The sequence below is a fragment of the Sceloporus occidentalis genome, unplaced genomic scaffold, assembly GCF_023333645.1.
Source record: "Sceloporus occidentalis isolate IW3139 unplaced genomic scaffold, rSceOcc1.0.p SCAF_1, whole genome shotgun sequence".
Taxonomy (NCBI): Eukaryota; Metazoa; Chordata; class Lepidosauria; order Squamata; family Phrynosomatidae; genus Sceloporus; species Sceloporus occidentalis.
The window spans coordinates 123,180,925-123,193,824 of NW_028316981.1; the positions used below are offsets into that span (position 1 = coordinate 123,180,925).

General features: G+C 43.0%; 1 protein-coding gene across 1 annotated transcript in view; it reads left to right on the forward strand.

Moving 5' to 3' along the window:
• The window catches only part of LOC149322079 (F-box and WD repeat domain containing protein 10B-like), a 36,879-nt gene extending 27,751 nt beyond the window's left edge, over window positions 1-9,128 (forward strand). The window contains exons 12-14 of the mRNA XM_089507410.1: window positions 2-264; window positions 2,851-3,000; window positions 7,228-9,128. Of these exons, the coding sequence (XP_089363536.1) occupies window positions 2-264; window positions 2,851-3,000; window positions 7,228-8,099 (1,285 nt within the window). The 3' untranslated portion in view covers window positions 8,100-9,128. The remainder of the gene's footprint in view (window position 1; window positions 265-2,850; window positions 3,001-7,227) is intronic.
• Window positions 9,129-12,900: the final 3,772 nt, after the last annotated feature.

Consider the following 12,900-nt stretch of genomic DNA (forward strand, 5'->3'; position numbering starts at 1 on the left):
GATTACTCATCAATGCACAAGGCAATGTTATTTTGTTCCAGTTTGAGGAGGTGGACTGGGACCACACACAAACTTCTGAACGACTCATGAAAAGAAAAGACAAGAGCAAAGTTGAAGACATACCATTTCGAATTAAGCCATCTCCACAGTCACACTCTGAGAGGCAGAAACGAGCAAAGAAAAATAATTGGAAGCTTTACAGCACAGACACTGATGGCACAATGCTTTCTCAGCAGTCCATGCAATGCTCCAATGCCCCTCCAGGTACTCCTTTCTATGTCTACTCCTCATTAAAGTTCATGCTTGATTAAATGTTTTATGAGTTTGTTTGTGGAATGGTAAGCAAGAAGACAAGCAGAAGGCAAGAGTCCACCTTTTTAGATTTCTCCTGGGATGTTTACATGGCTTGTTTCTGAACTTAATAAACAGTCGCTTTTAGTTTCACTTTAACACATGGAGATACAAGAATTTCATTTCTTTATTCTTATTTTTACTTTGCTTATGGGATTCCATGAAATGATGGTCTGTTCACCTAAACTCTCCACTTACCATATGAGTGATGAGTAAAAAAATTATTCAGCTCATGACATAAACAATGAGTTGTGCAAGTGGCCAAATAACCAGACAACTCTTTTGTCACTCAACTATGGCAGCGTAAACTGAACTCAGCTAAAATCCCTACATGTGAATCAGCTCTGAGTATGTATGACTGGGGAAGGAAGAATTTGGGAAGCGGTTGTTGGTAGAGATAGGCAAAATTATTTGCAGATTTTAGTGAGACCTCACAATGTGCTACACATTATTTATACTCAGTTTCAGTGGACCTAGATCAAGTTGTCCAGATGAAAGCAATGTACTACCAACTCACCTCGAATATTAAAGAGGTCTGTCTGTGCATTTTACCTCACAATGGCCCATAAAATTGTCATGTTGATATAGTGTAAGCAAAAAATATTACAGGGATTGGAATGGACAAGGCCAGTACTAACAGCTAGGATAAAGTTGGGTATGCCGAGGAGTTTAGTTTTAGATGTGCATAACTGTGCATTACATTGTAGTTTGTAAGCCTGATGATGTAGACAGGGCAGTGTATCCAGCCTTGCATTATGAGACAGACTACTTGGTTTTATATTTAAGGATAGTTTCATGCTTTGTACACTCAGCTGTTACCCTCAGAAATAACTTCAGTGCTATTGGGATTATGAAATGATTTCTTTGTTTTGGATTAAACTGGCAATTTTTCAAAAGGACATATTATTAATGTATTCTCAATATTATTTTTAAAATACCTAAAAACACAGTTACTACATCATAATTATTTATTTAAGCTATCAAAACAATATGTTTATTCCTTCCCTGTCTTGCCCCATCCCAGTATTAGATCTCATTGTAGAACAGAATAGTTTCAAATAACTTATGGTGTAAACTTGGTGTGCTATTGACACCTCACCCTGAATTTCTGGGCAGAACATTAATACTTAAATAAATAAATAAATAAATAAAAACATTGTAAACATTTTAAACAATTTCTAACATGACCAGTGGTGTACCAGGAGTTGGTGTCACCAGTGCAGGAGAGGGCAGTGGCGGAGTAGACCGCCTCAGCCTCCTGAGGTCCATTTGGGCTCTGGAACGGCTGCAGGCACGCTGAAGTCCAAACAGAAGGGACTGCCTTGGCTCCTGGCAAGGGAGAAAGGGCTGCACCCAGTGTACCACCCCTCTGGGTGACAGCCCCCTTTGGCCACAGAACAGGACAAGTACCCTTTGATACAATGCTAGTTTTTGGGTCACAGTAGAGGACATCTCGATAAATGTGGAAATGAGATAGAGGGATCTCTTAAGGCTTATGTTTGGTATGATCCAGGGCCATCAGCTATATATCTAATGGCACAGGACACATGGCAAATGGTTCCTGGGAACATCTTAGTTATTGATCAAGAACAGATGGGAAATTTGTTACTTTAATATATCTGGGTCCCAACCATGTAAGGGTTTTAAAGGTTAAGCCCAGCACCATGGGCGGGATACAGACGGGCAAAAAGGGGTGTATTCATGACGTCATGAAGGTAGAGCCTTCAGACGGCCCTTACCTGAATGCCGTCATGAACACGCCCCCCGCACGCCCCAAGCGGGAAGAAGCGGCATTAAAAAGGTGCTGCTTTTCTACACACATTCCTGTGCCATTTTCACCTAACAATAAAAAACCCCTAAAACTTTAAATATTTACATATGTACAAGGGAGGTGATGGGGGATGGCAGGGGGACAGCGGTGGCAGCGGCGACAGCTGTGGCTGTGCATTGCAGATTCAGCAAGAGCGTGGGGACCAAAGGAGAGGAGGCATCTATGATGCTGGTGACACTGGCAAAGTGCAAGCAGACAAGGATGCCAACACCAGCTGATCACCAGCTGGCAGGAGACCACCATTGTTCTTGGGCAGAGCGGGGAGAAAAGTTTTAAAGGGGCTTGGGCACTTTAAATGTGCCCATAGGCTTTCTGCCGCCGCTGCTTAGCGCTGCAGCTGCGCAGCTGCGCATCCGCCAGCCGGCAAAGGAAAAAAAAAGCCCCGTTTTTGGCGGCCCGTGAGGAAGCTGCCTCTCTCTTTGCAGCGTCCTCCGAGGCGGCGGTTTGGAAACTCCGGGTCTGAAACGGCCCCAGGTGAGGCGTCTTCACTGCCCCCCATGTGGAAGCCCCATCTCCTGAGCCACGCCCCCGGGGTGGGCGGTCTGGAGGCTCCGTATTCAGCAGAATACACCTCCAAGACGTCTTCTCCTGCCCGTCTGTATCCCGCCATGGTTTACTTCAGAATAAATGTTTTGTATTGCAGCATAAACTATATCTTTTTCTTCCAGCTCCTCAGTATGAAATAGTGAAGACACCTCCTCCCAGGGCTAGAGGAAGCATGGCAGCCCTGCCCATGAAGTCAGATAAAAAACAAAGGCTCTCCTTTGCCAGGAAGCTAGAGAGTCCAGAGTCTGTACCAACTCTAAAAGGTTATTCTGGTAAGGAAATTTGATATACTGTATTTTGAGAAACCACATTTAAAGGTGAGAATAGTTCCTGATATCCTGCTGTAAGCTATTGGAAGAAATTAGCATACTAAAAGGGAAAAAGGAATGTTATAAATAGGTTCTAAATGCAGGTTTTGGGGGAAAATCATAGATTTTATTTTTAAAAAAATAGACTTAAGGATTATGGTGGTAGAAAAAAAAATAAGAAAATATGGGTAAGCATGTGGGAACATCATTGACTTAATGTGTTAGATTGTTTCTAGGCAATGTCTAGCTTAAAATATATTTAGTGTTTTTACTACAAGTGAAATTGTAGTGAGAGTTGTGTATTGCCCATGCTCCACAGAAGTGATTTGAAGGATCCTTCATTGTCTCTTCTCTGGATTGGGTGTTCTGCTTCGAATCAGAAAGCCAGAGAGGAACAGAAAGAAGATAAACAGCAGGCCAGAAGAACTGGTCCAGGAACAGTCATGGAATCATAGAATCATATAAGTTTATCGCATGGGGGTTAAACCGCTCCCCAGCACGTTCTAACGGGGGCGAGCGGGGGCGCGCACGGAACGTGATGGGCTCCGGATGGGGCCCAAAACGCGACTTTATCGCACGGGGGGACACCGCCGCCACGCGTTCCCATCGCGTCCCAATTCGGTTCCAGAGGGCGCCATTTCTGGGAACTGTTTCAAAGCGTTCATGGCGCCCTCTGGAACCGAATTGGGACGCGATGGGAACGCGCGGCGGCGGCGTCCCCCTGTGCGATAAAGTCGCATTTTGGGCCCCATCCGGTGCCCATCGCGTTCCGTGCGCGCCCCCGCTCGCCCCCGTTAGAACGCGCTGGGGAGCGGTTTAACCCCCATGCGATAAACTATTGAGTTGGAAGAGACCTCAAGGGCAATTCAGTCCAAACCCCTGCCATGCAGGAACTCACAATTAAACAGATGGCCACCCACCCTGTTTAAAAATCTCCAAAGAAGGGGACTCCATAACTTTCTGAGTAAGTGTATGCCACTGTTGAACAGCTCTTACTGTCAGAAAGTTCTTCCTAATGTTAAGGTGGAATCTCTTTTCCCTGTAGTTTGCATCCACTGCTCCATGTCCTAGTCTCTGGAGTAGCAGAAAGCAAGCTTGCTTTGTCTTCAGTATGACATCTGCTCAAATATTTAAACAAGGCTATCATATCATCTCAATGGATCTGTTGCTGTGGAAGTGGCAAATCCACTCTTGGTTTTGCAGCCAGTCCTCCTACAGTTAGGGTAATTTGGGTTGAATGAGAGCTCTCCTGATTCCATGATGATGTCAAAGTGAGTGAGAAAACTCTGGTAATCCACAGAGATCTGAGGCCTTAGAAAAACCGGAGTGGGGGGGGGGGGACTTCTTTATTTTTCCTGGGAAAATCGGGAGAAGTTGTATTATGGAATATTTCATTTTAGAATAATGAATAATATAATTAAGACAAAGTGTACATATATTAACCCACCCCATTTTAAAAAATAATATGTAGAAGCAGATGTTTATGTGTAAGACTAGATACAATATCTCAGTCATTGCAATTCCCGGTCTTGGTTTCCTTTTCTCAATTCTTTTTAAGAGAATGAGTGATTTATGCCTGCTTCTTAGTATGGAGGCCCAGAGGAGACAAAACCATTTTCTCTATTTTACTAGTGTGGATCGTTTCTTGTTTTCATTGTTTCTTGTTTTCACTGGCAAAACTAACAAAGAATTTTTTTTAAAGAGGTCCCCTATAGTTTGGGTGTTCCTTATCATTCAGGACTTTGTAGCTCCCTCTGTAACCAATAAAGGAGGGAAGTTTGATTTTTAATTTTTTTTATTAATAAACTATACTTTTAATATATCATACATGATATTATTATACCAAGCCGAGTTAAACATAATGCATTTTATGTTTCTAAAATAACAAAGTGACTTTCTACATGCAAAACATGCTAATTGTAAATTTCTTCTTTTCTTCTTAAACTTTTTTTCAAACCTCAGTCCCACCCTAGAAAAGTGCTCCTGCCTCCCATAGTTTCAAAATTTCTAGAAAGTTCACATCTCTACCCATGTTAAACTCTTAGTATTAGAAGTAACCACAGGGTGAAAAAGAAAGGATTTAAGTAGAAAATTGGATTAAAAAAACAGAATCAGCCACCTGCAAGCAATTTGGGCCCCGTAAATGTCAAATACACACCCTACAACTGATCTCCATAACAACCACCTGGCAGTTCTGTTACATAGAAATATCTCAAGACTATACCACACTAAAGCCATCGCTTTCTTCCTTGGCTCTGTTCTTTTAAAACTATAGCAAATGTTACCAAAAATGACTTAGCCCTTTCAGAAACACACCCATGCCTCCTCACCCAATCTTTTCATTCAGCTGGCTCTACTATAAGCCATCATTTATCCATATATATGTGAGTTTGTGTGTGGATGTGGATCAGCTCAGCAGCATCACAACCCTGAGACACCATGGGCAAAGCCCGAGACCAGAGAGCAGGTCTTTTTGATGTCATAGGGGAGTTCCTTCTGATATCACCTAGACAGGGCAGGCAATGGCTGGGGTGGGCCAGAAATGTTTCAGGGAATTTTCTGAAGCACAGGGCTGCTCATGCCAAGGACTGTCCAGTAAGAAGGCTGATGAGTCACAGTGCTGGCACACCACTCCTTGTCTTGTTTCAAATGGCACAATGGCTCCATGTTGATGCACCCACCTTCACTCTGTGTCCAGTCCCCTTTCCTTTCTCCTGGCTTTTTGGTTCACTGACAATGCCCAGGTTCAATACATATAAGGACTCCTGCACTGAGTCAGAGAAGTATAGTGCTACCAAGGAAAGGGCAGAGCTCTTTCTGGGCTGCTTACCTGAGATTTGTCTCACTGTCTGGAGAACCAGAGAAATACAGCAATTCCTTGAGACTTCAGCCACCAGCATTCTTGAACTTGTGAACATGAATGTGTACTCTTGTTTTGCAAGTTCTCACTTCTAGCCCCAGCTTGCTCAGTTCCACTCCCTCTTACTCCCACACCTAGGGTTGCCATAAGGTCCTCCATTTTTCTTAAATGTCCTACATTTTGGGCTGAGTTTTGTCCTGCAGTTGTCCTACAGTTTGGTCTAGATTTTGTCCTACATTTTGTCCCAGATTTTAGTGGACAATTATGGCAACCCTACCCACACCAAATAAAGATCCAGACAAACAAGCAGGTACTACAAATTCATTCCCACTTGGCAAACTGAGTTTATGACATCACAACAGCAATATTTGCTTGCATTCTGCTTGCATTGTGAAAACTGAGTTATCACTGTCCTACTACTGTACTTTCATATCTGACATCACAACATGTCATTTAATTTTCTGACATCACAACAATAATGTGATTTTCAAGATACACTATGAACACATTTACTGCTGTTCTCAATTCTCATAAACTGTCCAAAACAACAACAATTACAATAACAGCTGGGGAGAGAAGAGCACATAAAGCTTAGAAGTCTTCCATGGAGCCTTATGCCACTGGGAGGCAGTCTCATAATTTTCTCTCCCCTTACAGATGTGAGGATATGGAGAAGATAGCCTTATTTATCGTATCACAAACAAAATTCCAGTACAACAATAAGTACATTATATGTCAAATCAATTTTTTAAAAAATGATGTTTAAATAAAAAGCCAGCATGTACAATCTGCATTTCAAAAAAAAAAAAAAAAAAAAAGCAACTAAAGGGCTGTACATACAGCCCCTAAGCTGGATTGGCAATCACACACCACAGACCCATTCCAGCCTTTCGAGGGTGCGAAAAGCAGCTGCAAAAAGCAGCTGCTTTTTGTGCCCTCAAAAGGGCGCCATGATGTCAGTGGCGTGGCTATACGGTGCTCCTTCGGCACTCCATCGTATGGTCGCAGTGCTGGAGAAGCGCCATGATGCCACACGCCATGTGAAGTGGCATGTGATGTCAGGGCACTCTGGGGGCAGAGTCAGGCATGCGGCGTGAGGATGCTACGCCCCGACTCCACTCCCATGCCGACCTCAATGGCCGGTGTGTACAGGGCCTAAGAACCTGATTTAAAGCTTGACTTCAACATAGTTTGGGGGTTTTCACCTCCAGAGCATTTTTAAAGCTCTAGCATGTTCAGTGGAGTCTTGGTATTTCCTCCCTCCCCCCAAATTCTATCCTCTCTTCTCTCAGCTTCTAATTTTCTGTCTTCTTCCTTTTTAAAAAACACAGATGATGAAATAGGGCATGACCCTCCTGCCCTTGTCCCCTTTGGCCAGAATGCTGAGGCTTTCATTAAGTACATAAAACAGAAACGTTCTCTTGGTCTCATATCAAATGACCAGATACTCCTCACCATCAGCACAATGCATCATGCCTACGGGAGTGACCAGGTCAGTGCCAACATGGCCTACAACATGAACATCAAAGATGCTTGGGGTCCTGACCACCTCCAGAAACATAAGTCCCCAAAGGCTTGGGCTTCCCCAAGTGCAAAACAAGAGAAAATGGATCCCTGCACCCAGCTGAAACAATTGAAGGCTGCCGGTGGCATTGTAGGCATGGAAAGGATTTCCACACCTTATGAAACTAAAACACTGCAACTCAATTTGAAGAACTCTTTGCTTGTAGATACTGTTAAGTCTTGTATTCCTCCTCCCTCCATTACACGCTCTAAGTCATGTACCAGCTTGTCAGGAGAGAAGAAGGTTACTGGCCGTGCCAAGATCCCATCTCCACCTACTACTGGGGGGCATATCATTGGTAATTTTACAACCGCCTGTGGATCTATCAAAGTACCACGAATGAAGATTGGCCAACCTGATACAGAAACAAGCCCACGGCGAGGAAAACTCTTATTTGCTCACACACCAAATCCATACCGAATGAATATCGGATTCAGACTTTTGACAACGCAACAAATGAAAGAATATGAAGAAGAAAAGATATCTGAGTATCAGGCAAACAAAACAAAGGTGATAGCAAACAGAGAAAAAGAGGTCAAGAGTGCCTGGTTAAGAAAAATTAAAGGCCTTCCCATAGATGACTTCATAAAGGAAGGCAAAGTTGCTGCCCCTGAACTGGGAGAGAATGTTTTCATTTGAGCATAGCTTTTCAAAGCTACAAACCACCTCAAACAAATAAGCACAAACAAAAGATCTGCCATCAGAAAGTTTGGGGCTGTTTGAAAATGTGCCTTGTGTGAAATATCCCTTTCAGTGATTGTGACAAACTCACAATCACATCTTTGAACAACTGACAAGATGGGACACTGGACTACATCTGGAAGAGGGGCTGCAAAAAACAAACCAACAAAAAACACCAGTCTAGGTCACAAATATGTGCAGTTTTAATATCCTTCTGCTCTTTGGAGAAAAGCTTACTAGCATGACACTACAATGATTCTGTTTGTAAGCTTTTCTCCAGAGGGTATATGTACACTCCTTGGGTTTGCCTTCCAGTCAAATATCTTAATGAGTATGTTCAAATGTGTAGCAAAGAAGGCAACCCCCAGGTGTCTGAGAGCCCCCCAAAATGATATATGTTCACCAAATAAAGAATCCTGCAAACAGCGGCAGCATCTCTGCTTTGTAGTGATCTTGCTTTTTAAGTAGTGTTTTTGCTTTGTATGTGGATCTGGGTTTTAGCTGGCAAATACAGAACAGACTTTTATATTTAGTTATCCCCCCGCTGCACACTGAAAGCCTGAAATGCATCTCTTAAGAACAGGTTTGCTGGTTGGTTGAGAAGAGTTGGGATTTTTTTAACCCCCTTGGTTTGAAGGTCCATTTTGTCTGGATGTACTACACCAGTGATTCAGCTCTCCATGCTCAAGCTCTCCCTTGTGTGCACAGTCTGTACAACATAAGGCAGATTGGCAGTCAAGGGAAAAACTGTTATCCTATTTGGAAGACTACAAGCCAGGTGATCCTCATCTAACCAGAAAACAAAAAGCCATTTATGAATTCTTAAATGGAGGGAGGAGGCATAACAGATAATTGTCAGTTTTTCTACTAAATCAGAAATGGGACATAGAATGGGCTTTCTAAACTTCTTTTTATGACAGTTTTTAAAATGTTTTAAACTTAAATTCATTGTTTTACATGTTTACAAAACTGGAATAAACTAGTCTGGTTTTCACTGACCACTGAGTTATCTTATGATCAGTACTGAGTCCTTATTTCCCTGTTAAAAAGCACATATCCATATGGACTGGCTAGTGTGATAAACTTATATACTGTATCTGTACTTCGAATCCTGTGATAAATGACAGGCTACCAGGATTCCTTAGAGACAGATTGTCATCACCTACTTTTTAAATTAAATCATTACTACATCCTGAATAGATGGCAAGGGAGCTTTATACACGTATTTCCAGACTTTCCTTTTCACACTTTAACCAGGTTAGTTTGTTTCTGCTAAGCAAACTGGTGAGATGTAAGGCAAAATCACAGGCTTGTTTCAGACAACCAAATCAATCCCAGTTGCTAATTCAGGATATTTGTTAAAGAATCAAGAAAGACAAGTTAGTAAATAAAATGAGCAATCAAATTAAAGCTAACTAAATTTGTCAGACTTATCAATACAGTAATTCATTAAATTAGTTTTCAGAGAAAAGAGAGCCCCAGGCCTCCCTGGCATAGCTTTTGGTTTGATGTCCCTTGGCTATCTATCTGCAGGCTAGGGGTTGGGTAATTCAGTCCACTGACTAAAAGTTCTGGAGAAGGTTCCTGTTCTTTTAATTATTGGGTAGAAGAGGGAATTTCAGCAGGTGTTGCACCTTACCTGGTTGCATGATGAACAGCACATGCTGAAATTCCATCTCTTACACATCCATTAAACGCACAGGAACCTTCTCCAGTTTTCATTCTGGTAACTCTACAATATTGCTGGCGAGGTGGTGTTTATGGTTGAAAGAGTGTGTCTTTTGTACTGCTCTCCAATGTAATCCATCTAAAGTTTATATTTTAATCAATATGATTTATTTTATAATGCAGTTAATCATATATGCTGAAGCATTTATTTTAATGATAAGTTACTTTTAATTTATTTTACAATCAGTTAATAAAACAAAAAAGTACTTGTCCTGCCTCACCACCTCTATTCACACTTGGTATAGATGAAGGGTTCCTTTTACAACTTCTGGTGCACTGGATAACTCTGAGTAGAAAATTCAAACTGACTGTTGAATAGCCTTGGAGCTCACAGTAATTTTTGTAAAGCAGAGTTTAAAGCTCTCTTCTATTCAGCTCCAGAAATAAAGTGTGTGTCTGTATTTGAGTGTGCGTGTGTGTGTGAGACTGGATTTATTCCATCCTGACAACCCCACAAGGGCACAGAACAAATAGCAGCTTTCAAAATCAAAAATTCAATCAATGTAAAAAAGCAGGTAGTAGGCAAGACCTTCAAAGTCACATGTAATTCAGTGTAAGAGGTATAGATAGGCTTAATTTTTTTCCATAAAAGGTTTAATGACTAAACCCATTAGGGGACTCAGTGTGACTTGGTTTGTGCTGTTAGGAAGGATTTAATTAGGGGAATTTCTGAATTTAGCTCAAATTGTCGAGAGGGAGGTTCCTAACAACACCCTCGCGAGACCGTGTCCTGTGGTGTATATGAGAGGTCCGCAAGAATCCCTTGAGAGATGACGCTGAGACAGACTGCTCCACTTAAGTCCACATATTTATTAAAAGGGAACACAAACACACAGCAAAAGGGCACAAACATAGTGAGAGTTGAGAGAGGCAAATCTATGGGAGATGCTTACTTATGAAAGCTTCTCCAGGAACCAGATGTGGATGTAGATGATGAAAGGACACATCCTCTGAAACGTGGAGGAAAAATGGCTGAGGGAGCTAAAATCAGAGTTCGGTCTGACGTGAAGCCAGGCTTGTGGTAACACTGAGGCTTATACAGCGGGCCCTCCTTATACGTGGATTTGCCACGCGCGGATTTGAACATCTGCGGATGGCAAACCCGGCCATTGTCCCCCATGGCAGCGTTGGTGCAGCGCGCTGCCATTGGGGACAAAAGTCCCTCTCCTCCTGCCTTCTTCCTCCCTGCCTCCCTCCCTGCCTCCCTCCCTTCCCTCTTACCGTTGTCACCGTGGGAAAGGCCGGGTGCCGGTGTTGGAAGCCTTGAAGACCTCTGGCGCGGCTGCTCGGCCTCCTCGCCGCCACTTCCAACACGGGAAAAGCCTGATGGCAGTGTGGGAAGCTTCTTGGCCTCCAACACCACCACCGAGTCTTTCCCACGGCAGCAGAGCTGGCGCAGCGAGGAGGGCGAGCAGCAGTGCCAGAGGCCTTCAAGGCCTCCAACACTGCCACCTGGACTCCTCGACGCCTCCGCCGCCACAGAAGGGCCGGGTGCCATGTTGGAGGCCAAGAGGCCTCCAGCACCGCCACCTGGCCCTTCTGTGGTGGTGGTGAGGAGGCCAAGTGGCGATGTGGAGGCCTTGAAGGCCTCTGGTGCTGCTGTGCTCCGTTCCTCTTTGCCACCGCTGCTGCTGCCGCAGGAGATGCCCGGCAGTGGCGGCGAGGAGGCCGAGGGTTATTTCTATTCTTAAAAGCAAATTCCGTGTTCAGTGGTGTTTATTTTCAGTAAACAGTATATACAATCATAGATAGCCTGCCCTAAGACCTTTAGCATTTCATACTGGTGTTGGGGGCCCAGTAGTGGCATTATTTCTTTTTTGCTGTGTTGTTTTTACTCATTTTCAGTTCATCATCTGATATTTTTGGCAGTACCCAAAGGTTTGACCACAGTCTCAATAAATAGGTAAAACCCAAAGATGTTGCCCTCCAAATCATATTGAATCATTTAAAATCTTTCCTGTCTTTCAGGAGAATAAAGCAAACCAGATGAATTCAGACATGAATAAACAAAAATATTATAACTGATAAGAGGCTCTATCTTTTAGCTGAAACCAAATAATAAATAGATTAAGTCATTATTTTAACATTAAAAAGGTAAAGATTTCCCCTTTCACAAGGTTGTCAATTAGACCTATAGTTTTATTATAGGTATCATGACAGTTAATATTCTTTATAATACCGACATATGTTGGCATCATGGAGACAGTCGTGTAAACAATAAGGAATCTAAAATTAGCATACCTAGTTTACATTGCCTTCCTGTCACAGTATTATATATTTCTGTTTCAATATGACCGCATCCACTTCCCCATGCTTTCCCTTAGGGTAGAAGTGGGCAACTTTGGTGTGACTGAGGGGCAACAAAAGTGTGTGAGTGTGTGTGTGTGGGGGGGGAATGCCATCAGATGCTGCTTAAAATGGAAGGTTAGTGGAGGGAAATTAAGACAATCCATGGTGGGCATCAGCTGTGGACTCTTCAAGGGTGCTGGGGCTCTGGCAGTTAGCTAAGAATGCTAGACATTGGAGGATATCACACAACTGAAATTGGAAGTATAATCCAGTGTCATCCTGAAAGCAATCATGAGTATTCATGTTATTGCGTGAAAGGTTACCACACGCGATCGCTGGCAGTCAGAACGCACTCCGAACGCAATCATGTGTCAATCCACAGTTAATTCGGTTAACTAGCGAAGTCACAAACCCTATTCCAAGGCAACTTCGCACTCAGTGGAAGGGGGGGGGGTTCCCATGAAGCCATGCTGCAATTCCACTTCAATTTTGCTTCTGCTTGTCCTTCAGCATTGCTGATGGGGGGCTGCTGCCTGCTATTTAAGAGGCATGAACCTGGAGCTGTTGGATAACCATTATATTCACGTTTCAGCATGACAAGAGTGAATATATGCTCGTTTTAACATGAATAGAGCATGTTCTTTCAACCATTCCCTTCCCACCCACCCCTTTTGTAAATTGTGGGGTTCCTTGGTTCCTCTCTCTCTCACTCGCCTAAATATGCTATGCTCCAGTCATCTGG